The 26,941-nt window shown below is 38.2% G+C and overlaps 1 protein-coding gene across 3 annotated transcripts in view; it reads right to left on the reverse strand.

Annotated features, from left to right (window-relative positions):
• Window positions 1–26,941, reverse strand: part of clip1a (CAP-GLY domain containing linker protein 1a) — a 55,204-nt gene that overhangs the window by 18,082 nt on the left and 10,181 nt on the right. For 2 of the 3 annotated variants that reach the window (XM_079608122.1, XM_079608120.1), the window contains exons 4-11: window positions 23,554–23,678; window positions 23,251–23,467; window positions 22,449–22,646; window positions 18,949–19,052; window positions 17,701–17,761; window positions 5,809–5,913; window positions 2,307–3,197; window positions 330–425 (exon numbers count right to left, since the gene is read on the reverse strand). In XM_079608122.1, coding sequence (XP_079464248.1) covers window positions 330–425; window positions 2,307–3,197; window positions 5,809–5,913; window positions 17,701–17,761; window positions 18,949–19,052; window positions 22,449–22,646; window positions 23,251–23,467; window positions 23,554–23,678 — 1,797 coding nt within the window. The remainder of the gene's footprint in view (window positions 1–329; window positions 426–2,306; window positions 3,198–5,808; window positions 5,914–17,700; window positions 17,762–18,948; window positions 19,053–22,448; window positions 22,647–23,250; window positions 23,468–23,553; window positions 23,679–26,941) is intronic. The other variant, XM_079608121.1, reaches the window with a different exon arrangement.

Here is a 26,941-nt window from a genome sequence, read left to right on the forward strand (position 1 = left end):
CAGACTATAACCAGCTGTGTCATTATTTATCCCGTTCACATGCTCAAAAATGTAAAATTCTGTCATCATTTGCTCACACTAATGTTGTTACAAATCTGTAGGACTTGCTTTCTTCTGAAGATCATAAAAGAAGACATTCTGAAATGTCCAATGTTGTTTGGACCCCACTGACTTTCATTGTGAATGATGAAAGAATATTCATTTTTGGATGAACTATACCTTTAAGTACTTTTATTTTCAGTTACTTTAGTGCTTTTGCTGAAGTATTTTTCTCATGAGATGCTTTTAACTTGTACTTTCGCTAGTCAAATTTCCATAGAGTTACTTACCAGCACACTAACTTCTTGCTCCAAAGTGCTCTTTTCCTGCAACAGGCCATTCAGCTCTTGCTGTTTAACCTCTAGTTCTGAGTTCAACCCAATGACCTAAAGTAAGGTGTACCGCCATCATGAAGGGAAATGATAGGGGACAAAACATGAGTAATGTCACACACAAAAACTCACAAAGACGTGCCACAGTGCCAGTTATAGAAAGTGGAACTTAACAAAAGGAACTATTATGGAAAACAAAATCTCAGAACACTGGTAATGTTAACATGGATATATTATGCACTAGGGCTGCATGGTTTTGGGAATGATAACGGTTTTCAAAGTGCTGCACTTCACTCTGGAACACGCAGCAAATATATTAATTTCATTAAATTGCAGCCTTTTGATTTAATCGCACTAAACCATATTGCGATTTCAGTTTTATTTAGTTTAATCATGCAGCCCTATTATTCACAATGCACACATGAAATGGTCAAACAATAAAAATGAATGAATGTATTGCACTTTTTACTGCAGGTCTTAGCAAAACCTGGTTGATTGCTAACTTTTTTTGTCATTTGTGACCCTGGATCACAAAACCAGTCTTATGTGTCAATTTTCTTATATTGAGATGTATATATAATCTGAAAGCTGAATAAATAAGCTTTCCATTGCTGTATGGTTTGTTAGGATAGGGTAATATTTGGCTGAGATACAACTATTAGAAAATCTGGAATCTGAGGGTGCAAAAAAAATCTAAATATTAAGAAAATCGCCTTTAAAGTTGTGCATTTGTGTTCGTGATCCACTCACAAAAATAAAATTTTGATATATTTAAGGTAAGAAATTTAAAAAATATCTTCATGGATCATGATCTTTACTTAATATCCTAATGAGTTTTGGCATAAATGAAAAATCGATAATTTTGATCCATACAGTGTTTTGTTGACTACAAATATACACGTGCAACTTGTGACTGGTTTTGTGGTCCAGGGTCACATTTGACAGTACTGATGTCCATTCTGGCTCAATGCACCTTGAATGTCTGCAAACTGAAATGAAAATGTAAGAACTATGGCGGACGGAAATATTTCTGTCTGTTTCTCCTATATAACTACTGTATGGCTTCAGACGACTTAAGCATACGAGACATCTTTTATCACTGAGCTTGACAGCCCTAGTTTCCATGCGAAGATATAATGTGTCAAAAGAAAGAGAATTTGCTCTATTACTTATTTGTTGTTATTCTTTATCGCAAAGTTTTTCACACATTAGCGCGATAAATTAATGGATGATGGATGATGAATGAAAAGTGAATGAATGAGAAAATGGAGAGCAGGATGTGCTTGATAGTAGCTAACTAACCAGAATAATGTCTAGAAAACTAGCAAACCGTTTGGTTGTAAATTCCACCTTGCACCGATCCCCGTGAATGAAAGGTAAGAAGAGAATGACTTATCAAATGTATCCAATAACTGACCCTTAACCATTAGACAAGGTTAACAGAGGCAGATCGATTCCAAAGATATGTGAAAAAAATGAAAGAAAACGGCCTGTATGTTTCACTAATACACACAAAATTTATTTTATATCTCCTCATTCTGAACAACTTTGCCTCAAGAACCACTGCTGCCAATCAAAACGTTTGTTAAATATTTGAGATTACTTTAAAAAAAAATACTTTTATAATCCAGTACTAGGTTTTTCAATCAACGTCAACAAAACCAGTGTAGTACAAATCTCTGGATTCCAGACCAATAATTATCAAAATTTTTTGAACTTTAGTATTTGAACGGCTATAACAGGGTCATAAAAATTGTGGGCATGACCAAGTACCCAAAAACCTATCATTCCTAAATAAAATCCCAAATTAAACCCGAAAAGTTTAGGTGAGAGGTTCAGTGGTCAAGTTTTAAATTCCCTGTTATATATGTTCTACATGCACACTGTGTATAGTGCGGTCCTGTAATCGTGGGATAAATGGACATGAAGGCCTACCTTTTCTTCCTGAGATCTGGCTTTACTTTTTGCCTCTTCTATATTGGTCAATAACCTTTCCATCTCTTGGTTTCCTTGACTGTGCTGTGACTGCAGAGTCTGAAGGGCTGTGTTTTGCTCCGAAGCTTCTTGCTCCTTTTCACGAAACTGCAGAGCTAACTTAGCTCCGGTGTCCTCCAGCTCTTTCACCCTGATCTCAGCACTGTGAAGTTTTCCCAAGACATCCTCCATTTCCACCAGGTGCTGCTCCTCCGCCTTCTCCACATTGGTGCGTAGCGTTTCGATCAGTCGCTCGTTCTCTTCAGTGACTCTCAGGAGTTGAGCCTTGTGTTCTTTGGCTTCACTCGTGCTCCCCATGGCTTCAGAAGCATGCTTGTTAGTGAGCTCCTCAAGCTCAAGTTTATGTGTCGATTTCAACTGTCCCAGAGCGTTACGTAGCTCGGCTTCCCCCGCCTCACGGGAGGCTTTGAGCTCCTCCAAGGCTTGCTGGTGCGAGGCCTCTGCTGATACTAGTTTAGCACGCCACTGCTCAATGATTTTTGAGTTCTCTTCCTCAGATTTTGCCAGCTGACCTAAAAGCTTCTCATTATCCTTCGACAAGTGACCTGAGGCTGACTGGAGCTGTGACAAGGACTCGCCGTGTGCTTTCTCTCGAGACTCAAGCATCTCACGCAAGGATGACAGCTCTGCTTGGTGACTGTCGCTCTGAGCGGCCAGCTGTGTACGGAGGGAACAGAGCTCCTCCTGGAGTGATGCCACGATAGAGTCGGGAAACCCATCCTGCCCCGGCACAGCTTCCAATGGTTTACGAAGGGCAGCAACCTCCTTATCCCTCAACGCAAGATCTCGCTCCAACTCCAAGATACGAGACTTCTCAGATACTGTGGCCACCTAAAAGGAAAAATAGTTTTTTATTGAACTATACATGCTGGATGGATAATTGAGAACTTATTTGACGGTATGAATATGATCATCTTTTCAGGTTTAAAAGATTTTCATAGAAATGAAGTTCACCTAAAGGCCATGACACACCAAACCGACATCAAAGAACTAGTGGTGATAAAAGCAAACTGTGTTGATGCATTGCGTCACCAATTCTGTGCCAAAAGGTTGCACTTGAACACAATCGCAAAGACTACAGCCAACGGCCAACCAGCGCGTGCTTTCTGTGCTTGCGTAAGAGGGAAAAACGGTTTATACCAGTAGGTGGCAGGAGTCCGTATTCGTCATTCAAAAAAGAAAACCGAAACTAGGAAACTAAACAACATGTGCTTACCATTGTGAACATGAACATGTTGATCACTTTCTTCCTTCCAAATGGAAATGTCGTTATGAAAATTTTCCTGTATTCGAATGCTCAGATAAGATGAACATGTAAAATTAGAAGAGCCTTCTGTGTGTGCTCTCTTGACTTCATTGTTTGCTGGCTTGAATCACTTTTTTTAATGCACGTTCGATAACTGAAGAGCCAATCAGAGTGATATCTTTCACCGACTGCCAGACGCTGATTCAACATGCTCAATTGGCCAAAAAGCTTCCAGAGTCTGACCTGTGCCGACGGTGCAAAACACACCACAAAAGCTGAGCTGACAAACACTTAACAACGGCCCAACTTTGGCTTGCCATCAGGCTTGGTGTGTCACGGTCTTAAGCTGTAGGACTAACTACAAATCATTGAAACAAGAAATCTGGGATTGAATGGGATGGGATAAAGTCTTTACAAGAATGGGAACAACCACTAACCCCAAAATGAATCATCTAACAGGGTTCCCACACTTAAATTGATTTTCAGGAGCTTGTCAGTTGATGGTTGCAGGATCAAGGACTTTTTTATTATTCTTTTTTTAGACATTGTTGGGCTGATTTCTATTTGTATGCCAGTTTTTATTTCTTTAACAATCGGATCTACACAACCACTCCCTAATAGCAATATGAAACATTTTAGAGCAGAGAAACAAATACAACAAAGTATATTCCCTAGCCAACTTTCTAAGTTTGTGCTCATTTTCATGGGACAATTTTAAAATCCCCTGATTTTTTTTCTTGTTTTCTATAACTGTGGGAACCCTGATATAAAAACGAATTTGTGTTCTCCTATACATGTATGTATATTAAGACAGCACAATGAAATTGGAGCAATGGGATATTTTAGTGTGTGTTAGTAATCATTCATCAAATTAATTATTAATTGGAATAATTGAACAACATGCAGTGAAGATCCCTGCAACACCCTGAGATGGGGGAAAATACTTCTTCGCTGAGGCACTCAAAAAAACGTTTAGGCCTAAATTTAAGATTTATTTTTTGAATTGCATATAAAAATTCCAGTCCATTTGGATTACACAGTATTAACAGTTTATTAAAATAATACACTTATTGTGATATCTGTCAGTCATACATGAACAAGAAACGGGTAAGATTTCTGCACTCAAAAAAATCATACCATAGTTTAACTACTTGCATCTAATTTTAATTAATTAGAATCAGCATAAATATGTTCATTGTGAAAATAAAATGTATTCAGTTAAAAAGTTTGAACATGGTTAAAATGTGGCTAGCTATGGAATAAGCAATATGAAAAATGCGATTGAAAATTGAAATATATAAATCTGGTTATTGTGTATTTAAAACACATTCAGATTTATTACGTTTCATTTACAGTGCTTAGCATAAATGAACACACCCATGCTAAAGTTGACTAAAAACAGGGATAAAAAATCATCTTTTGGAAATTGATCGTAATGCCTTAATTTAAAAAATGAGGAAAACTCCAACCTTTAAGGGCACCAATTTTCTTTGTGAATGAATAATGTATCGTAAATAAATAAATGTTCTTCCTTAATATACAGGGTGCATACGTCAGGACACCCCTATGTTTAACTCCCATAGAGGCAGGCAGATTTTGATTTTTAAAGGCCAGTTATTTCATGGATCCAGGATACTATGCATCCTGGTAAAGTTCCCTTGGCCTCTGGTATTAAAATAGCCGCACATCATCACACACCCTTCACCATACCTAGAGATTGGCATGGGGCACTTTCCATAAGATCATCTCTCAATGCAAATCAAACCATTATTAGGCTAACCATGCCAATCTCTAGGTATTTTAAGGAAGAACATTTATTTATTTATGATACATTATTCATTCACAAAGAAAATTGGTGTCCTTAAAGGTTGGAGTTTTCCTCATTTTTATAATTAAGGCATTAAGATCAATTTCCAAAAGATGATTTTTTTATTCCTCTTTTTAGTCAACTTTAGCATGGGTGTGTTCACTTATGCAACGCACTGTATGTATGACTGACGAATATGAATCAACATTAAGAGTTTTAGTTAATAGATGTTTTCCATCTATATGTGTAGAGATGGGAATTTTATATGCCATTTAAATCCATACATCTTAAATTTAGACCTAAATATTTTTTTGAGTGAGTGAGCACTGTCGCTCCTGTGACATATCTTCAGTGATCCTCGACCCGTAGCCCAGGTGAAGCTCCATTACCCTAGAGTCTTCTAACTCCCGCTGAAGTTTGTCAGCTTTGGTCTTTTCAAAGAGAAGACTCTGTTCAAGCTCCTTAAGGAGGGCATGCTCCAGCTGCGTCTGCGTCTGTTAGTACAGAAAGGGGAGAGGAAGAAACACAACCAGTGCCACCATCACATGCCAGCCTGATGCAGAAAGACGAGGGGTGAGGAGGAAAGTTGTGGAAATGTAACGCAGAAAAAAAAGGAGGATGGTGTTGTGATGAATGCAAGTCAGATCAATGCCACAGCCGAGGAAAGTGTGAGGAAACTTTGCAGCAGAGCTCTGGTCAATGCTTAAGGACATGCTGATGGCGGCCACATTAATAAAAACACCAGAAACTGAACGCCATGCAGTATTATAGTGACTGAGGGTTAGGAAGAGTAACAAAAATGGTATTTTGACCACAACAAAAAGCAAAGGAACAATGGGGGGAGGAAAATCTGATAACTTAGTTATTCCAGTAATAACTAAGCACTAAATCAAATGAAACTTAATTATGATAATCTCAGAAGAAAAAAAACGGAAAAAAAACGAGACCTTCACGTAGGTAAGTGAGTGACTTATGGCATCTTCAGAATAATTCATAATTTCTTTCCATAAAAAAAAAATCAAGACTATTAAAAAAAATAAAAATAACACCATGTACAATTGTGTGGGCTTCAAAAAAGTTGGTAATTTAGCTTTCTACTTCAATTTTAATATAAATTCACTTCTATAACAACTGACCTTTGTTAATTTAGAACAGTGAAACAATTTTTGCTACAACTGTGTTTATATACAATACATTCAGAAAGTACTCAAGCCCCTTCATTTTTTAACATTGTGGTGTTGCAGCCTTATGCTAAAAAGTCTTAATTTGTTTCACATTAATCTACACTCCATTCACCAATAGGCACAAAGCAAAGCCTGTTTTCCTCCAGACATGATGTTTAGAACTGAGGTTCATCAGATCACAGAAACTTAGGTGTTTTTTTTGCACTTTATTTTACAGTACATGTACTTACATTGTACTTACCTAAGGAAGTACAGGGTAATATAAGGTAACTACATGGGTTCAGGTTAGGTTTAAGGGTAGGTTCAGAATAAGTACATAGTTATTGCAATTACTATAATAAGTACATAGTATGGGGAACAGGACTGTAAAATAAAGAGCTACTTTTTTTTTTGTGCTAATTCCCAGCAGTCTTTCTAGTATCTCTCCACAAGCCAAAGCTCAATCAGAATGACCATCAGGTTATTTTGAATGGCCTTCCTGAGATCTGTGCTGCAACAAAATCCAGGGTGTAGCAAAATAGTTCAAAAGGAAATATGAATGAACTATAACTAATTATAAATATTTAGATCAGCTGTAGGAATAACTTGTATGTAGCAGAATTAATACAACAAAGAACTAACCAGGGCTGCGTTTCCCCAAAGCATCATAAGCCTAAGTTGATCGTAGAGATCAAATTACACTTACAACGCTTTTGGGAAATGCAGCCCTGTTCACCCAGCGAACACTCATGTTCATTTTTTTTTGTCATTTTAAGAAATGTTCATTTCCGGGCCGGGGTATTGGAAATAACTTCTTACTGTACAGTACTACTCAGAGCATGTAGCCAACATCTGCAAGATCAGGGACTCCAGTATACAAGCATGAACCACAAACAACTTTATGTGTGACAAGAAGACTTTATTAAATAGACTAAACACTTAGACTAATCTAGCATACACATTCATGCTTACAGTTTAGCAATGGAAATAGAGCTGAAGCAAAATACAGGAAAGCAAAAAGTGAGCACAAATTCAGCAGATCAACAGCTTTGAGTAAACCATGAGTTTCTTAGTTCTAACACACCCTTCTTTCAAAGGGATAAGGGATACTTAACATATCAAATAATGAGACTAAGTTTGATACACATGTCGGAGTAAAAATTGAATAATGTGTCCTGATGCAATTTGATGAGGCTCCAGCTGATCTTTGCTGAAGTTGTCTTGATGAGAGAGAACCAAAATGAGGATCTCTGATGAATGAAAAGACAAGGCCGTAACCTGGCACAAACTTAGGGGTCCTTAAAAGACTTCTAGCTCAGCGTCATCTTCACATCAGAATTTCCCAGAATCACCGAGATCTTTTTTTTTTTTTTTTTCACATGTGAGGATGTGAGCCAATTAGGAGTTGTATTTTACAAGGGAAACTTTATGATCCTTTGTCTTCTAACAGGGTGTTTTCATATGAAATTAGATTGGGTGTTAAGAGAAGAAACTTTTAAGATTCTTCTAATACTAATATGTAACCGAGTTAGCAAACTGTGAGGTAAATAAATAAATATGAACATGCTATACATGTACTTAATTAACATTAACAACAGTGTGCAATTGTGAATAATACCTTCAAATTAGTTAGTATTGATGCATACGCAAAACAATATAAAAGGAAAATCATGAGATAGGAAAACTGAATACACGTTTATACATCAAGTAATTTTATATATAGAATATATAGAGTTAGAAAGGGTTTACTTGTCTTTAAAGGTTAAGTGAGTGAAACTCTCTCTAAACTCTTTTAAGTTGTAAAACCATCTTATCTTGATGATTTGTCTTTGTTGCAATGGTAACCAGAGGCCTGGTTTTCCATTTACAGTTTTAGGAGTAGTCTTTACACATAGTTTACTTGTTGGGTGAGGGGTATTGTAGATTATTAGTTAAATATAACAAATCATTGTGTGTCTGATCTGTCTCAGTCACTACATTCCCCCCTTTCGCACATTGTTGTCTGAACTATAGACAACAGCGAGCAATGGCAAAGGAGCAGGAACATTGGCCAGGCATCTGGTGGGCCCTCTGGTCATTCGTGCCTCCCACAGTCGTGGTTGATGCTGTTCTCAGGTTATGGTGTAGGCTGTCGCAAGGTTCAGGTGTCCAGGCTGTGCTACAGGTGTCGAGACATTGTCACCTGTCGTCCTGCCAGGATTCAGAAGTTATTTCATCCCAGTAGTCCTTCTGTTCAAGGAGCTCTCTTGCTCCTGTAACTCGGGTGGAGGCAGGTCTGGCCGTCTTCGTGCAGCCTCCCATTTGTACCTGTTTGAAGAGTGTTGAGGTGGATGTTGCTGTCGACTGCTGCTGGATATCCAGTGGGATTTCTAGGGTATTTTTCCAGAAGAATTTGGTCTCTTTAATTGCTTCTCCCAGCGGTCGATCTGTACCATAGTGACGGTTCCATCCTCTGCTGACTGGAAGCTCTTGTAGCTTTTTATTGAAGGACTTTGCGTTGTAGTAATCCTGTGTGCCTTCTGGTGTCTGCTGGGAATTGTGGATGTTCCTCAGAAACTTTGACATCTTGGGATAAAGCAGACAGAATGTGTCTCGGGCGGTCAAGTTGGCCATCATTTGCAGGTGGAAGTCAATGGTGTGTTTGTGGACATCATGGTCTCCTGCAGAAGTTGGTGTAGAGTAGAGTAGACATTTCTAGCCAAATTTGTTGAGGTATATGAAGGACACGCCAAGTGCCGTTTCAGGGTTCCTCTGAATTAATCCTATTTCTCTGGTGGTTGTTGAGGCTTTCAGGAAACACACCCCCCACCTATGTGTCTTAGTTAGGGGAGTTTGCTCTGCTGATCGCATGTGGGGGAATGAGATGTCTCGACAGATTTGACTCCTTTTGCACCAGTTAAGAGTGTCTCAGTTCTCTTTGGAGCATGTCAAGTTCGTCTTCACTGTTGTCCATCTTCTGCGTCAGAGCTTCAATTCTAGCTCTGGATGTTTTCAGGTGACTTTCACAAGCACCAATTCTGGCGTCTTTGTCCAAGAGTTCAGAATTTGTTGTTTTTAACACAGTGACTCTTTGTGAAAAAGTGCTTTTTCCAGCTGATCTCGTTGTTCAGCAGTTGTCAGAGTCTTTTGCAGTATTTTGATTTCGTCAAGGTCCTTGTGTCTGGCCTGAGCCTCGATCTCTAGCTGGTCTGTTTGTCTTTGAGCATGTGACAGCTCCTTGCGGGACTCTGTGATCTGTTGCATGAGGTTGTTTACCCCCTGTTTCAGATCCATGAGGTTGTGGGCTAAGGAGATGATAACCTTGGTCAGCTCTGTGTGGTTGTAACCCTCACTTGGGTCGTGTGTCAGTAGTCCCGTTCCCTCGTTGTCCAGTTGCTTTTGGCTCTGGTGCTGTGGGTCGTCAGCACACCTGGGAAGAAGGATGTTCCTCACAATGCCTTGCCAGGCCTCCAATTCTCCCGTCTGGACAGTTAGGTTGAGCACCTGTGATATTCTGGCACACTTGTGGTGAGAGTAAGGGGCAAGAGACTAATGCAAGACCAAACAGACTGAGCAAAAGTGTAGTGGGGCAGCTACAGTGCTTAGCATAAGTGAACACACCCATGCTAAACTTGACTAAAAAGAGGAATAAAAAAGATCATCTTTCAGAAATTGATCTTAATGCCTTAATTAAAAAAAAAAAAATAGGAAAACTCCAACCTTTAAGGACACCAATTTTCTTTGTGAATGAATAATGTATCGTAAATAAATAATGTTCTTCCTTAAAATACAGGGTGCATAAGTCAGGACACCCCTATGTTAAATTCCCATAGAGGCAGGCAGATTTTTATTTTTAAAAGCCAGTTATTTCATGGATCCAGGATACTATCCATCCTGATAAAGTTCCCTTGGCCTCTGGTATTAAAATAGATTCCAGATGTGACATCACACACCCTTCACCATACCTAGAGATTGGCATGGTTTTATTTCAGTTAGCCTAATAGCTGGTTTGATTTGCATTGAGAGATGATCTTATGGAAAGTACCTAATGCCAATCTCTAGGTATGGTGAAGGGTGTGTGATGATGTGCGGCTATTTTAATCCCAAAAGAGAATTAAAGTCCTAATTTTTTAAATTAAGGAATGAAGATCAATTTCCAAAAGATGATTTTTTTTATTCCCCTTTTAAGTCAACTTTAGCATGGGTGTGTTCACTTATGCTAAGCACTGTAGGCGTATAATGCACAGCTAAGTTTTATCAGGTGTGGTTAACAAGTGAAGAGCGTACTCAAATATTATTATCTTAGCTGTGGATAGCAGGATGCTAAGATTTGTGTGAATCTGAATAGATTTGCTGAAAGAGGTGTAAAGCAGGGGTTTAATTATTGACTTAAGACTGTTCTTATTGTCAAATTAAAACACTGAACTTACTGATGGTTCAACAAAGGCTTGGTCTCTGAGGAAACGAAGAAGAGAAAACAAGAGGAAATGGAAAGCTTTCCTATTCAGATTGTGTTTATTAGTGGTGCTCAAAATTTTAGGTATGCCTTAGCAATCATTTAGATTGCTTGTGTAGCAGGGTCATAAAATTGGAGCAACTGCTGCAAATAAACCAAATCAAGAAGGAAAGTATGTCTAGTTCCTTTTTAGGTTCAATAAGACAATGAAACCATAGAACAAGAGGGGTAAAAATAAAAACCGCAAATAAATAAAAAATAGCTGAATACAATTAATACAACAGGGGAATAATCTGAAATTGGCACTATTGGTTCTCAACTGTTAAGTTAGTGTTAGGTAGTAGACCAGGGTGCTATTAAACATCCAGTTTCAATTTAATTGAATGTATAATTGAGTAACTAGCATTCAGGAAGGAATGCACCTAAAAAGGTTACACTGAAAATTAGCTGAGATTAATTAAATATAAGAAAAGAGAAAATCAGAAACCAGGGAGTAGGTTGAGAGGAGATGGTTATTCACTTCACACTGCATTCACACACGCTGCATTTAAAGTTAAGCATACAATGCTAATAGTTAGGCTTATGTCTTAGGACCACTAAGTAGCTTAGCTTAAGTGAAGGAGTGCTTTCAAATAAGGCACACACACAGTCCATTAACATGTGCCACTTTCAGAAATGCACGCCTTTGTTCTTACATTTGGTAAAATCCAAATTGTACTAATGCTTTTGGTTTTCTGGTACTTGTTTAAGCCAGGAGCAGTTACAAGGCTTTACTATTATTTAACACTTGCTTAAGCATACACAGTTACGTCCCTTACACACAAATAATCAGGCACAGTTTTACACAGTTTTTGACAAGTGAAACAATCGTTATAACCAGGTAGATATTCTTGTAGATATGCAGTCAAAATTTAAATGAATGGCATCGATCTAACCATAATTTAGAAGGCCTTTATGATGTAGAATGAGGAACATTGTTCAAATCTACCTTCTATATTACACTGTACCTACTGAACAGATTAAGAAACTCTGCAATGGGGATTTAATCATCCAAAGCAGAATAATTCCTTCTGGTAAAGTTTATACAAGCCGCTGAGCTGAGATTCCTTTTGTCAGAACAGAATTGCGCTTTAACACTGATATTAGGGTTTCTTCACTAAGATCAGATTAACCTTAACCACTGATACCATTTAAACATATGCTGACCTGCATTAAGACTCTTATGGCCTGTTTACACTTACTATTAAGATGCATTTTGGTTGATTGGATCACAAGTGGACGATGCTAAATACAGGTGCAAATGGCGTCTAAAACGTTTTGAGCTTGTCCACTTATAACCACTCCCAGAGGTCGTTGAAAACTCATTCAACCGGACTGCTTTCGTGGTGCAGATGCTCATGCGGTCGAATGCGTTCAAACAGCCACAATAGACCGTCTACTCTCCGCCTACTGACCTAATGCGTAACCATTATGGGAAGCGAGCTAGCAAGAAGGGATTTAAACTTTGTTGGCTGAAGACCTAAGCTTGGTTTGACTTTGAAGACGAAAAATGTACCAAGCTCAATGTTCTCTCACCATTCCTGATTTCTAACACACTCACAGCGTTCGGCGTGGTCTTGCGGCTGTCAGAGCAGAAACTAAAGCTGATGTCCACCATATGTTTTTCCGTCGCCTCCATATGTTCATATATAAATTGCTTTTTTATAATAATAATAATAATAATAATTAATTACATTTATATAGCGCTTTTCTCTGCACTCAAAGCGCTATATAGAAGGGGGGAATCTCCTCAACCACCACCAATGTGCAGCATCCACTTGGATGATGCGACGGCAGCCATATTGCGCCAGAACTCCCACCACACACCAGCTCACTGGTGGAGAGGAGACAGAGTGATGAAGCCAATCAGTATATGGGGATGATTAGGAGGCCATGATGGACAGAGGCCACTGGGCAAATTTGGCCAGGATGCCGGGGTTACACCCCTACTCGTTTCGAAAGACATCCTGGGATTTTTGTGACCACAGAGTCAGGACCTCGGTTTAACGTCTCATCCGAAGGACGGCGCTCTTTGACAGTATAGTGTCCCCGTCACTATACTTGTGCGTTAGGACCCACACAGACCACAGGGTGAGTACCCCCTACTGGTCTCACTAACACCTCTTCCAGCAGCAACCTGGTTTTCCCAGAAGGTCTCCCATCCAAGTACTAACCAGGCTCAGCCCTGCTTAGCTTCAGTGGGCAACCAGTCTTGGGCTACAGGGTGATATGGCTGCTGGCATTTTTTGGTTCATTAGATTAAATGATCTGACAAAACAATTTACATATCCATGCCCATAAACCCTCCCTTCAAAGTAATCAGGACAGAAGTGGTTGAAAGTGGACAAAAGAGACGGATTAAAACACCAGGTGTAAACATTGTGTCTCCCTCCTCTACTTGTGATCCAAATGACCAAAACACATCTTAATACCAGTTGTAAACAGGGCCTTAATTACATTAGAGGTGTCAATTCAAGCTATTGCTTTATCTGCATTTAGAAGCCAGCAACCTACATGCGTATTGCATGTCGCATCCAATTCAGACCAGAATTATCAAATTCACACTTTTAGGTTGACCGTGTGTATTAGGCTGACCACATATTAACCTTATGTGTGATAATGTACACACTTTAACAAATCTAACACACACACACACATTCATGCATACAGTTTATCAATGGAAATAGAGCAGAAGCAGAATACAGGAAAGCAAAAAAGTTATCACAAATTCAGCAGATCAACAGCCTTGAGCAAACCATCAGTTTCTTAGTTCAAACACACCCTTCATTCAAAGGGGTAAGGGATACTTAACATATCAAATAATGAGACTAAGTTTGATACTTGCATGTCTCGCTCATTTGAATCTGATGCAATTTGATGAGGCTCCAGCTGATCTTTGCTGAAGTTGTCTTGATGAGAGAGAACCAAAATGAGGATCTCTGATGAATGAAAAGACAAGGCCGTAACCTGGCACAAACTTAGGGGTCCTTAAAAGACTTCTAGCTCAGCGTCATCTTCACATCAGAATTTCCCAGAATCCCCTTTGTGATCGGTGACCACATGTGAGGACGTCACACACTCAAGATGTCAGTGAGCCAATAAGGAGTCGTATTTTCGGAGAGGAATTTTACGATCCTTTGTCTTCTAGCAGGGTGTTTTGCATATGAAATTGGATTGGGTGTTAAGAAAAGAAACTTTTAAGATTCTTATAATACTAATATGTTACAGAGTTAGCTAAATGTAATGTAAATGAATTACAATTGCAGTTCATAGATACCCAACATCCTATACATGTGATCTTGGTTAACTACAGTGTGCAATTCTGAACAATTCCTTCAAATGAGTTTGAATTGATGCATACACAAAACAATGTAAAACGAAAATCATGAGAAAGGAAAATTGGATGCATGTTTATACATCAAGTCATTTTATAGATAGAATTAGAAAGAGTTTAACAGTCTTTCAAAGTGAAGTGAGTAAAACGGTCTTAATTCCTTAAAGTTGTAAAACCATCTTATCTTGATGATTCTTCTTGATGAGGTCTAGTTCTCCATTTGCAGTTTTGGGAGTCGTTTACAGAAACTTTACACATAGTTTGCTTGTTGGGTGAGGGGTATTGTGGATTATTTGTTAAATATAACAAATAATTGCATGTCTGATCTGTCTCAGTCAGTAAAAGGGTGCGTCTCAATCAGCTCCCTAGTTTAGTAGTCAAGGCACTGATCAATGTGTCGGCCATTTTAAACTTAATCGCAAAATCCTTGTGCACTTCAGTTTCAACGTTCGCTCCCTAAATAGTCCCACAATGCACCGTGAAAACCAGGGAGCATCGATGCTTATTATGTTCAGGATCTTTGAAGCATTAAACAAAATCACACGAGACAACTCAATCGTTAAGTCAAGATCCTTTGACCTCATGGCTTTGGAACCAGACAGGTGTTTGTTTCCAAATCATGGCCAATCAATTGAAACTTGCCACAGATTTACACCAATCAAAGTATAGAAACATCTTTGGCTTTCTTGTAGCTCAAACAGATGAGCATGACGCTAGCAACGGCAAGGTCATAGGTTCGATTTCCATAACAAGAACTGATCAAATGTATAAAATGTTAAAAGCAGCCAAATGCATAAATGTAAATCTCAAAGATGATCCAGAGAAAAAGGATGCAACTGAGCGGGGAAAAAAGGAGGGGCATGAATACTTTTTGAATGCACTGTACATAATGGATAGAATTCTTTTATTTTTTTTGGATGACCAGAGCTTAGACTAGTCTTACAAGTTAGTCAAACTTTTTTCTTTAAGACAGTTTATAACTTTTCTTAACCAAAAAGTAAGTCTAACGTAAGACTAACCAACCGTTCCTTGACTGACTGACTGATTTTAAGACACTGACGGCTAAGTTTATGCAACTGGCCCCTGGCTTTGATGTTATATAAAAAAAAAAACTACTATACAATAACTAACCCTATACAATTTTTCCATCATACAAAATCTACACTTGTCTTTAAATGTCACACTTCTGATTTTAAGGGACTCAAGAACAGATAAAGATGAGGAATTTGTTCAAGTATGTAAGCATCTGCACTAAAAGTCCTTGTCTAGGTTGCTGCTTTGCATGTTTTATTTGTGTTTTTTTAATCATTTGCCAAAAGTGAGTGCTTGAGTGGATTAAAAGTCTAAAAGCTATTTTTGAATAAGTAGGTCAGGACATGAAAACAACTCAAGTCAAATGAATGATAATGAAGGCTGGAAACACATATCAAAAGAACATCCCAAACAGGACAAGAGAAAACAAGACGAGGACAAGTCAAAACCATCGTATAAACTAAAATACATATTTTCTTTGTGCCATTTTGATAACGGTTTAGCTATTCACTTCATTTAGTATGTTGGGTATCATCCGCATGACATTTGTTATAAATAAACCACACATGACAAAACTGCAGATGAGGTGAGTGCTTGGTTATATTTAGTGGTCCATCAGAACAATTTAAAGGGTGAATTAATTCACCCACACATTCCTCACCCTCATGTCGTCCCAAACCCGTAAGACTTTTGTTCATCTTCAGAACACAAATGAAGATCTTTTTAATGAAATCGGAGAGCTTTCTGTCCCTCCATTGACAGCTACGCAACTAGATAAATCTCTCATATTTCATTAAAAAGATCTTCATTTGTGATCCAAAGATGAACGAAAGTCTTAAGGGTTTTGAACGACATGAGGGGGGGGGGGGGACCCTTAGGAAGCACCAATTTAGACACCTAAATTTGAACAGGTACACTTTCATGACTGAAACCAACAAATTGTAGAATTTTTACAGTATTTGAGACAAAGCAATGTGGTGCTTAAGTGTACGACTACATATTTAAATGCATGTATAGGTTAACTTGGGACAAAGCACTTTATCATCACAATACTCTGGTCTAATTCAAGAACTTTCTCGTTATGGTAACGTCATTATGGACTCATCTTAATGTGGCTCAAAATCCAAATCAGGGAATAGTTGATCAATCAAAACTAGGCAGCTACTGTCAGTCCTGTGGTGTAGTGGACTGTGTACTTCTCACGTGACACATACACTACTACTACTTTATGTTTTTGAAAGTCACCAAGGCTGCATTTACAGTATTTGATAAAAAAAATACAGCAATTCAAATTACTGAAAAGAGTGTGAAATACTTTTACAATGCAAATCACTTTTTTCTATTTTAATCTATTTATTCAATTTATTCCTGATGTTAAAGGACAAGTTCGGTATTTTACACTTAAAGCCCTGTTTACAGATCGTATCTGATGAAATAGAACGGTTAAGATTTAGAATTTGGACACATGCTCCTGTCCCGAGAATTTTAGGTTTATTTAGCTTCCGCCCCCCACCCCCACAATGGTTGTTCTATGTGCACTGGAAGATTCCTTCCTAAAAACACATTAAACTTTCGTTTACAAAGACGTGAAACTCACCGAGTGGTCAGGGATGTTGACTGATATGCGCACTCAAAAATCGCTGAAAAAGATGCTTTCCAACAGGTTTTATCGTAGTTTTTGTCCAACTCCATTGACTTGTATTGAATGTTCTCGGGACAGCAGCATGTGTCCAAATTTTTATCTTAACCGTTCTATTTCATCAGATACGATCTGTAAACAGGGCTTTAAGTGTAAAATACCGAACTTGTCCTTTAAAACTGAATTTTCAGCATCATTACTTCAGTCTTCAGTGTCACATGATCCTTCAGGAATTATTGTTATATGCTGATTTGCTGTTCAATTATATATAGTCAATTATTATTGATGCTCAATTATTAATAATGGTTCTTATTGTTATCAATGTTGAAAACACTTAATATTTTAATAATAGTTTTTGACACTTAATATTTTTTGTGGAAACTGATAATTTTTCAAATTCTGAAGGATCATGTGACGAGGAGGAAATGGGGCGGGGGGCTTTAAACAAGATGTCACACTCTAGGGCTTCTGTTTTCAAATGAATAATATATATAAAAAATTGACATGAATACATTTCAAAATGTGAAAAATCTGTTTCCCCACAGCACGCAAACCTGCAGCTTTGAAGTTTGTGTTCTCTGAATTCAGCTAAGAATCATCTAAGACATGTAGAGCAAAAAATCATAAATCTTAAAATACCTCCAAATCTCCTTTGGTAATGCAAGCTTCCTCCACCCGAAATTGCAGGTCCTCCACCTTCCTGTTTGGGACAATAATTCTTTATCATTTTCAGCTTGTATTTACATTTTATGTTCTTACGCAAGTTGTATTGTAAGTTTTTTGTTTCATTGAAGGGCAAGAAAAAAAAATTAAGAAAACAAATATGAGGGACAATAACAGACCGCATATACAAACTATAACCGAAGTAAAAGGGACCAGATGTCAGTAATAATAACCTTAAAGGGTAAGTTCACCCAAAAATGTAAATTCTGTCAGTAATTACTCATCCTCGTGTTGTTCCAAACCCGTCAGACTTTCGTTCATATTCGGAAAACAAATTAAGATATTTTTGATTAAATCTGAGAGCTAGATCCGTAGGCTTCCATGGGATCCAAACTTGCCGGCCCATAAAGTTTGTAAAGATGATGTTTAAAACAGTCCAAGTGACTACAGTGGCTCAACCATATGTTTATCAAGCAACGAGAATAGTTTTGTGTGCAAAAACAAACAAAAACAACAACTTTATTCAACTATTGGCCAGCATCACACACGTGACCAGCGTCGGCCAATAGTGAGCCTCCGCTCTATTTTTTTTACAGTCTATGGTTATGACGTACAACACAGAAGCGCTGCGCTGTTACACTACATGAACTCACTCAGAGGCCCACACAGAAGAAAATTAATAGTTAAATAAAGTCTCTCAGATATAATAAAAAATATCTTAATTTGTGTTCTGAAGATGAACGAAAGTATTACGAGGTTTGAATAACATGAGGGAGAGTAATAACTGAACGAATTTTCGTTTTTGGGTGAACTAACCCTTTAAAATAACTTCTTGTATTGTCATAGTAAATGTCAGTTTATAAAGTTACCAGAGATTGTGAATTTATGATCTTCTGTGGAGAACAATTACCAACAACAAACCAATAAATTAAAGGGATAGTTAACCCAAAAATGAACACAGTCATCATTTACAGTCATCAAATATAGTCCTAGTTTACTCACCCTCATGTCTTTAAAAAACATTTTAAAAAAATGTTTTTTGTTTGAAGTCAAAAGGTCACCAAAACAGTTTGGTTTGGTATCAATGTTCTTTATCAATGAATATTGTGTCTATTAGCTCTAAGGCCATCTGTATGCAAACATATATAACAAGCCCCAAAATGCTAATTGCTATAATGGGGTGTTCAGATTAGATCTTCATAAGTGGATTGGATAATACTACACCTCTTCTCCTCCTCCAGCTGGTTGAGCAGTTCCACCTTCTGTCTGTCAGCAGCCTCCACGAGCGCCCGCAGCTGGTCCATTTTGGCATCAACCTCCAACACATACTACATGAACAATTCAAAACAACTACATTAATCTAATTAAAAAACTTGCATCAATCTTATCCATAGCTGTAAGAAAAACTAACTGAACTGACTGACTAAATGTGACCCTGGACCACAAAACCAGTCATAAGTCGCACTAGCCAACAAAACATTGGTCAAAATGGTCAATTTTTCTTTTATGCCAAAAATCATTAGGATATTAAGTAAAGATCATGATCCATGAAGATATTTAGCAAATTTCCTATCTTAAATATATAAAATATATATTTTTGTGAGTGGATGCAGTCACAATCACTAACATGAAATGTACAACTTTAAAGGTGATTTTCTCAATATTTAGATTGTTTTGCACCCTCAGATTCCAGATTTTCAAATACCGGTAGTTGTATCTCGGCCAAATATTGTCCTATCCTAACAAACCACACATAAATGGAAAGCTTATTTATTCAGCTTTCTGATTATGTATAAATCTTAATTTTAAAGTCCAGGGTCACAAATAAATAAATGGAACGTTATTGTGTGGTCAATATGGTCAATTGTGTGTTTTTTACTGGCCATGAAAGATGATAGATACACTCTAAAAAATGCTGGGTTGTTTCAACCCAATTTTGGGTAAAATATGGACAAACCCAGCCGTTGGGTTACATTTTTGCATTACATTTTTAACCCAACGGCTGGGCTTGTCCATATTTTACCCAAAATTGGGTTGAAACAACCCAGCATTTTTTAGAGTGTAGTAAAAATTAATGTGGTCAATTTTTGGTCGATTAAAAGACAGACTTATATATGATCTTTATATATTGATCTCAAAACAAATACGCCTTTAAAAAAAAAGAAAAAGAAAGCAAGTGTCAAGCGGAAGTAAAAAAGGGAAGTGAGACTTGTTAGAACTTCAGGAGTGCCCGTTCTTCCCTTTTCATTAGTTTATAACAGTTTTGTCTAATAACAGAAAGTCAAAGGCTATAATACTTTTTTCCAAATACCATCAGCATTCAGAAAATAGACATTCATATAACTTAAATTAGCCTTTGAATATCTAATAAGCCCTTAACACAAACAGCACAAAATCTGGCAAATCCATCTTCTGAATTGTGCATTAAAGCCTGCATAAAAACGTGTCCTCTGTGCATGATGGTCCATCTGTGCATGAAGGATCCAAGTCGTGTGAATTGTATGCGGAGAGAAGAGTTCTGCAGTCACTGAACGTCCACACTCATTTCTAGGTTTCAAAGTATGCTAAACTATATCAATTTTGCCTCAATGTCATACTCACTGTCTGTATGGAAAATGGTGTTACTTGGTCTTTTTCCAGTGTGCACAGATTTACCAAAGTCCACTGTTGGACCCAAAGAAATCTATACATAGAATCCACATTTGACCGCGCCAACACCGCCATCTTGGAGGGTCAGCGTGTCGTCACTCACAGTAAGAATCAATGATGCCACAACATCGCACATTTTCAGGTTGTGAAACCACCGAGATTTAAATCTCTCGGACAAATGGGATAAACTTTTACAGGTGAGAATGTGTTGGTTTGTTTATATATGTATATAATATTGAGTTACAATATTACAGGTTTTTTACAATGGTAATTTTTATTGTTTTTACTTTTACTGTGTTAAATTTTTGATGTTGTGTTAGCTGACGCCTTCATCTTTTTTTATTGTGTTAGTTTTAGAGGAATCATCTGCTGAAGTCTATTGCAGAGATAGATATTCATATATGCGTCTAACTACGGTTGCAGGCGCTCAGTCAACTTGCTCTTGAATGTTTACAGACAGGCTTTGACTGTTCCAATATGGCGGACGGCTTATGTATCGCAGCCCACTGAAACAGCCATTAATGAGGCATCTATGTATAGATATGTCTATGGTTGAACCCAGTTGCATAAACACATCCACTGCATTAAGACTGTGCCTTAAAAACTAGTTTGACTAAACAGCATTTAACCAAGGGATAATCAGTCTTACTTAGCCCAACCTATGTTTTTATACAACTGACTTCAAGTTATGACCAGTCTTAAAGAAATAAGTTAGATGACTCACTTGTAAGACCAGTCTAGGCGTTTTATGCAACTAGCCATTGGTTACACCGTTTACTTCTGTTTTATTCAGGTTTATTAAAAAAAAAAAAAAAAATTTTGTTCGTTTGAAATGTTAAATTTACATTTTCACATTTCAAAATGGAAATAGCCATTTTGGAAATAGCACTTAAGTCCTGAGATTAAATGCGTAATAAAATAGCTACTTCTAATAGAAGAGTGTTTTAAAGGGTTAGTTCACCCAAAAATGAAAATAATGTCATTAATGACTCACCCTCATGTCGTTCTAAGCCCGTAAGACCGCCGTTCATCTTCGGAACACAGTTTAAGATATTTTAGATTTAGTCCGAGAGCTTTCTGTCCCTCCATTGAAACTGTATATACAGTATACTGGCCATGTCCATAAAGGTAATAAAAAGATCATCAAAGTAGTCCATGTGACATCAGTGGGTTAGTTAGAAGTTTTTGAAGCATCGAAAATACTTTTTGGTCCAAAAAAAAAACACAAAATAAGACTTTATTCAGCATTGTATTCTCTCCCTTGTCTGTTGTGAATCTGCGTTCACGACTCCGCAGTGACGCTGCTGACGGAAGACGCTGATGACGTGTTATCTGGTGCGCCCGAGCTTCGTTTACAGTCTGAGGGAGACGCACGCTATATTCAAGCTATTCTACATTGTTTGCGTGGATATCATTTTTTTAATAGTGCGTAAATGTGCATGTCGCGGATGAGACACTTTTACAGCGTGCGTTTCCCTCAGTCTATAAATGAAGCTCGGGCGCACCAGAAATACACGTCATCAGCGTCTTACGCCATCAGCGTAACTGTAAAGGATTGACAACAGACCCGGGAGAGAATACAATGCGGAATAAAGTCTTATTTTGTGTTATTTTTGGACCAAAAAGTATTTTCGATGCTTCAAAAACTTCTAACTAACCCACTGATGTCACATGGACTACTTTGATGATCTTTTTATTACCTTTATGGACATGGACAGTATACTGTATATACAGTTTCAATGGAGGGACAGAATGCTCTCGGACTAAATCTAAAATATCTTAAACTGTGTTCCGAAGATGAACGGAGGTCTTACGGGCTTAGAACGACATGAGGGTGAGTCATTAATGACATTATTTTCATTTTTGGGTGAACTAACCCTTTAAGGACAAAAACTTAATTTTAAAATAACCATTTTAAATAAAGCACCTAAAAATGTCATTGACAACCTGCTCTGCCTTGTGGCTGCATTACCACCTTAGGTTTGCATTATTTTCCACAATTCAATGGCCCGTCATCAATTATTTAATAAATTGATCAATATATACATAAAAAAGAAGAAATCGCTGGGTCTAACCTGCTCCTGGCCTTCTCTTAGTAACGTAAGCTCCTGCTCCACTTCGCCCACATGGCTGGTTGCCTTGGCAACCTCAGCTCTCTCCAGGTCACGTTCTGCCATGAGTTGCTCGATGTGTTGCTGTTTCTCCTTCAGGGCCTCCTGTAGTGCCGTAGTGCCAGAGATCTTCCTCGCATACCTTGTGGACGTCTCTGTCAACTTCAGAGAGAAATCCAATCAAGGTCTTGAAAACTACATCAGATACTGTATTGCCTACATTTACTTATATTGTCTCAGTAATGTGGTAACATCATGTCTATTGTTCAGACATGACCTTAATTTGCGACAGTAAATGGACTAAGAAATGGAAAAGGTTTTCCTTTGTGTTTTTCACGTAAATCAAAATGATCCCTGTTCATGCAGATCCGAGAAAACTAAAAACGCTGAATTCTGCTTGCTTATTATATCTGGTGCATTTTATAACAAGTCTCAATTGGGTAAAAAGCAAGCCATTCGTACGATGGTTTCCCTGAAATGCTGCACACTAAAATATTGAGATTGTTCAATGAATTTGATATCAAAACTTTGCTTTATTTGTTTAAGCGACTTGAATTGTCGACTGGCTCAATCGATTGAGTTTGTCAAACAATAAAAAAATAAAATAAAAACTGATGGCAAAACCCATTTTGGGAAACAATTTTTCAATTCCATTTCGGTGCTGTTAGTATCCCAAACATTACACAGCTTTAGCATGCTTAACAGGGACAAAATATGTAACCAAAAATAGGTATGGTATGCATGTGAGGTGGTATTTGTAACTCACCAGTCCTGTCCGGCTTGGCTTGCAACTAGCAGAAGAGGCCACCGAGCTCATGGAGCTGATGGAGGAGGCACTAGGGCTGCGTTTCAATCCTCCTGGTGTGGTCACCGTCTTCCTCACTGTGGTCTTTGCCTTCGCTGGGGTAGTGGAGGGAAAGCCTATACGGGTCACCTTGTGCACTGGTGCAAAGAGGCCATACTTGGGCTGACACTGGAAATACCTGACGACACAAATCCAGCCATGTAAAACTCCTAACGTTCTTTCTAGACAATCTACCTTTACTAATGCAAGAGCAGGACACACTACCTGGTTCCAGCCACAGCACCATCGTTCTTTCCCAAGGGCTCGTCCAGCTCAACTCCACACCACTCACCCTTGGCAAAATCGGTTTCGCCTAAGAAACGCACTACGCCAGCTTTCGAGCCAGCAACCTAAAATATGTGAAGATACACAGGATTCCTGAACAGTGCTTATGGAATATTTATAACAGCAGCTTCACTCTATTTCATATACACTACTACATATATTTAATCTAGGCTTTTATCCACATATTAACATTCATCAACTCACACATCAGTTGTGGTAAACAGAAGCTCAAGCATGTTCTCTTGATGTGGAACCAATGAGGTTTGTTCTCGCGTTCGGCTGAGCTTCTGTTTATGTTCGCTGATCAAAGTTTAAATGTGAATAAAAGCCTGAATTAAATCGGTTCATCATATAAAGCGATCGAGTCTCTTCAGAAAATTTGGACTAAACCGCTACAATTAGATATTAGTTTTACGAACTCTTTATAAACTTTTTGAAGTGTAAAAAAGTGGTAGTTGCATAGCGGTCAATGAAGGGACAGAAAGCTTTCATATTTCATCAAAAGATTTTCATTTGTATTCTGAAGATGAACGAAAGTCTTACGAGTTTGGAACGACATGAAGGATGGGTAAACTATCACTTTAAGTGGATATAATAACATGGTGCTCGTCTTGAATTGTAAATCATCATACTCTCAAATAGTCAAGTTGTCACGATTATTTTTTTAAAGATACAAAATACGTTTTTTTTTTATAAGGAACTGCATATGCATTATAATTTCTTAAGAATACCCTATAATGCATTACAAATACAGGCATCTAAGAAAATATTACAAACTTTTTTTTGTCTTTACTAGTTCATTTTGAATGGTCCTGTGGTGTGACAAATGAGTTTGCATGAATTTGCAAAAAAGTTGCATGAATAAGTACAAAATAACTTGTAAAATGCTGTTCAAAATAGTTTTAAATGGAGAATAGTGCACTGCAGGACATGCCAAGTTCTGAAAACTACCCTTAGTTAATGTAAACGTGCTCAAATGTGCTGTGCGACACACGAGAATGAACCTCATTGGTTCTTGCACTTCAAGCAAACATGCTTGAGCTTCCGTTTACATTAAAGGATTAATTCACATCAGAATGAAAATTTCCTGATAATTTACTCCCCTCCATGTCATCCAGGATGTTTATGTCTTTCTTTCTTCAATCAAAAAGAAATGAAGGTTTTTGAGGAAAACATTCCAGGATTTTTCTCCATATAGTGACTTCAACGATTATCAACGGGTTGAAGGTCCAAATTTCAATGCAGCTTCAAAGGCTCTACACGATCCCAGTCGAGGAAAAAGGGTCTTATCTAATAAAACGATCTGTCATTTTATTTTAAAAAAAATACATATATTTATACACTTTTAACCACAAGTGACATAGGAGGAAGTACCAACCTAGCAAAGACCAAGTCAAACGCCTTTTACAAAAAATATATAAGCTTTAATGCCATCTCCGAACAAAACACCCATCACTCATTGGAAAAGAAACTATTCTGTGCATTTGAGGGAATAAATGGAGAAACAGAAACATTGATGAGAAAGAGTACCACGGTGTCTGAAAAAGCGCTTGAAGCTATAGCTAGTTGCTGAGGTAAACTAGCAAAGTTTTTTCAAAGTTTTTCCTGAGGCAAAGTCAATAAAGCCGCATACAGTCGCGGAGTCATTAATTCTGCCGGCACGCAAAGCGAAGAACAATGTTGGGTCAAGATGCTGTTGCCCATTTTAAACAATTCAATCGCCAGACGTATTGATGATATGTCCGCTGAACTTGTACTGGAAAAAATCATTACTAGTGGAAAATTTGCACTTCAGGTTGATGAATCAACAGACTTAAGTGGACAGGCTCAGCTGTTGGCAAACGTGCGCTTTCTGGATGGCGATTGCGAAGAGAGAATTTACAGGTGACATCCGAATATGTTGAACAAGGACTAAAATGGGAAAACTGTAAGTGTGTGTACCGATAGAGCAGCATCCATGACCAGGCCTACGAAGGGATTCGTCAGCATGGGCAAAGAGAAAAATCCAAGTGTCATGGTCACGCACTGTTTTTTTGCATCGCGAGGCACTTGTTGTCAAGAAATTACTAAAGGAGCTGTCGGATGTGCTGGACAGTGCACTGCGGATTGTCAACTTTATAAAAACTAGACCTTGAAAAGCCATTTATTCGCCATCGCCACCTTATGTAAGGAGATGGGTGCAGAAGACTATCAGACTTTATTGCTTCAACGGTAGCAGTATTTTACAGTCTGTTTGCACATGTGCATCAATTGGAGTGTCTGGTACATGTAAACAGTGAGAGATCTTGAGGCAGACGTGACCGTTAGGTTGTGTCTGGCGCGACGCTTAGTAGGAGCCAAATTATGAACAAAAAGAGTGAATAAAACGTAAGATAACTAGGCAAATAAGAGCAGTATTTTACTGCCTGTTTGCACACGTGCATCAAATTGATTGTCTGGTAGATTTAAACAGTGAGAGAAGAGGCAGGAGCGACGCTTATTAGGTGTCAAGACTCGCGCTCCGGATTAAAACGGCAGAAAGTAAGGTGGCAAATAGGTAGATAGAAGGTAAAAGTAAACGCGGGATACATGTCTAACTGTCTATTTGATCATATGCATCAGTCGGAGGGTCTCGTAGCTGTGAGGCAGGTGAAAAGCGTTTAGTTAATGGTGAATATTGACCTATTGTGCAGTCCGTTCTTGCCCGCTAGCTACAGGGGATACGCGCTGCGTTTTGTTTAAAAAACACCTTATATGTTGTGTAAGGTCCCGAGGCAGGCGCATATAACGGTGACGGGTCGAGTGGCAGCTGCCCCTGCCACGCAGAGATTTTACCCCCTCTCTCCTAATGCCTCAGAAAATCCGATCTGCCTGTTTACATGACAGTAGCATTGGCACATATCTGATTTATTTCTGATTTATTTCCATATATGAACGAGGCCTGAAACCGATCTCGAAATATCCGGATGCATGCGTTTTTTCCTGTTTACACGGTCATAGAACACATCCGATCTGTGTCACAAATTAGCAAAATAAATCAGAATTGGGTCACATTTCACTGACAGTGTAAACGAGGCCTATGTGAGGTCATTTTTAAGCATCTAAAAACTCTCTCTTATTATTTCCCCTCAACTTCATCCGAAGCCTTTGACTGGGTGCGAGACCCATTTAGCTCAGCTGCAATGGACAACGCAAATGGATTGTCATTGCGGCAACAAGAGCAACTTGCCGAAATAAGACAGGACCGTGGTTTAAAAATTTAATTCAGTGACCTGTCTTTGGAAAGTTTCTGGTTGACTGCGGCCAAAGAGTATCCAGTCATCTCAGTCTTGCTATCATTTTCCATAAC

Source organism: Phoxinus phoxinus (assembly GCF_949152265.1).
Source record: "Phoxinus phoxinus genome assembly, chromosome: 3".
NCBI classification, from domain to species: Eukaryota; Metazoa; Chordata; class Actinopteri; order Cypriniformes; family Leuciscidae; genus Phoxinus; species Phoxinus phoxinus.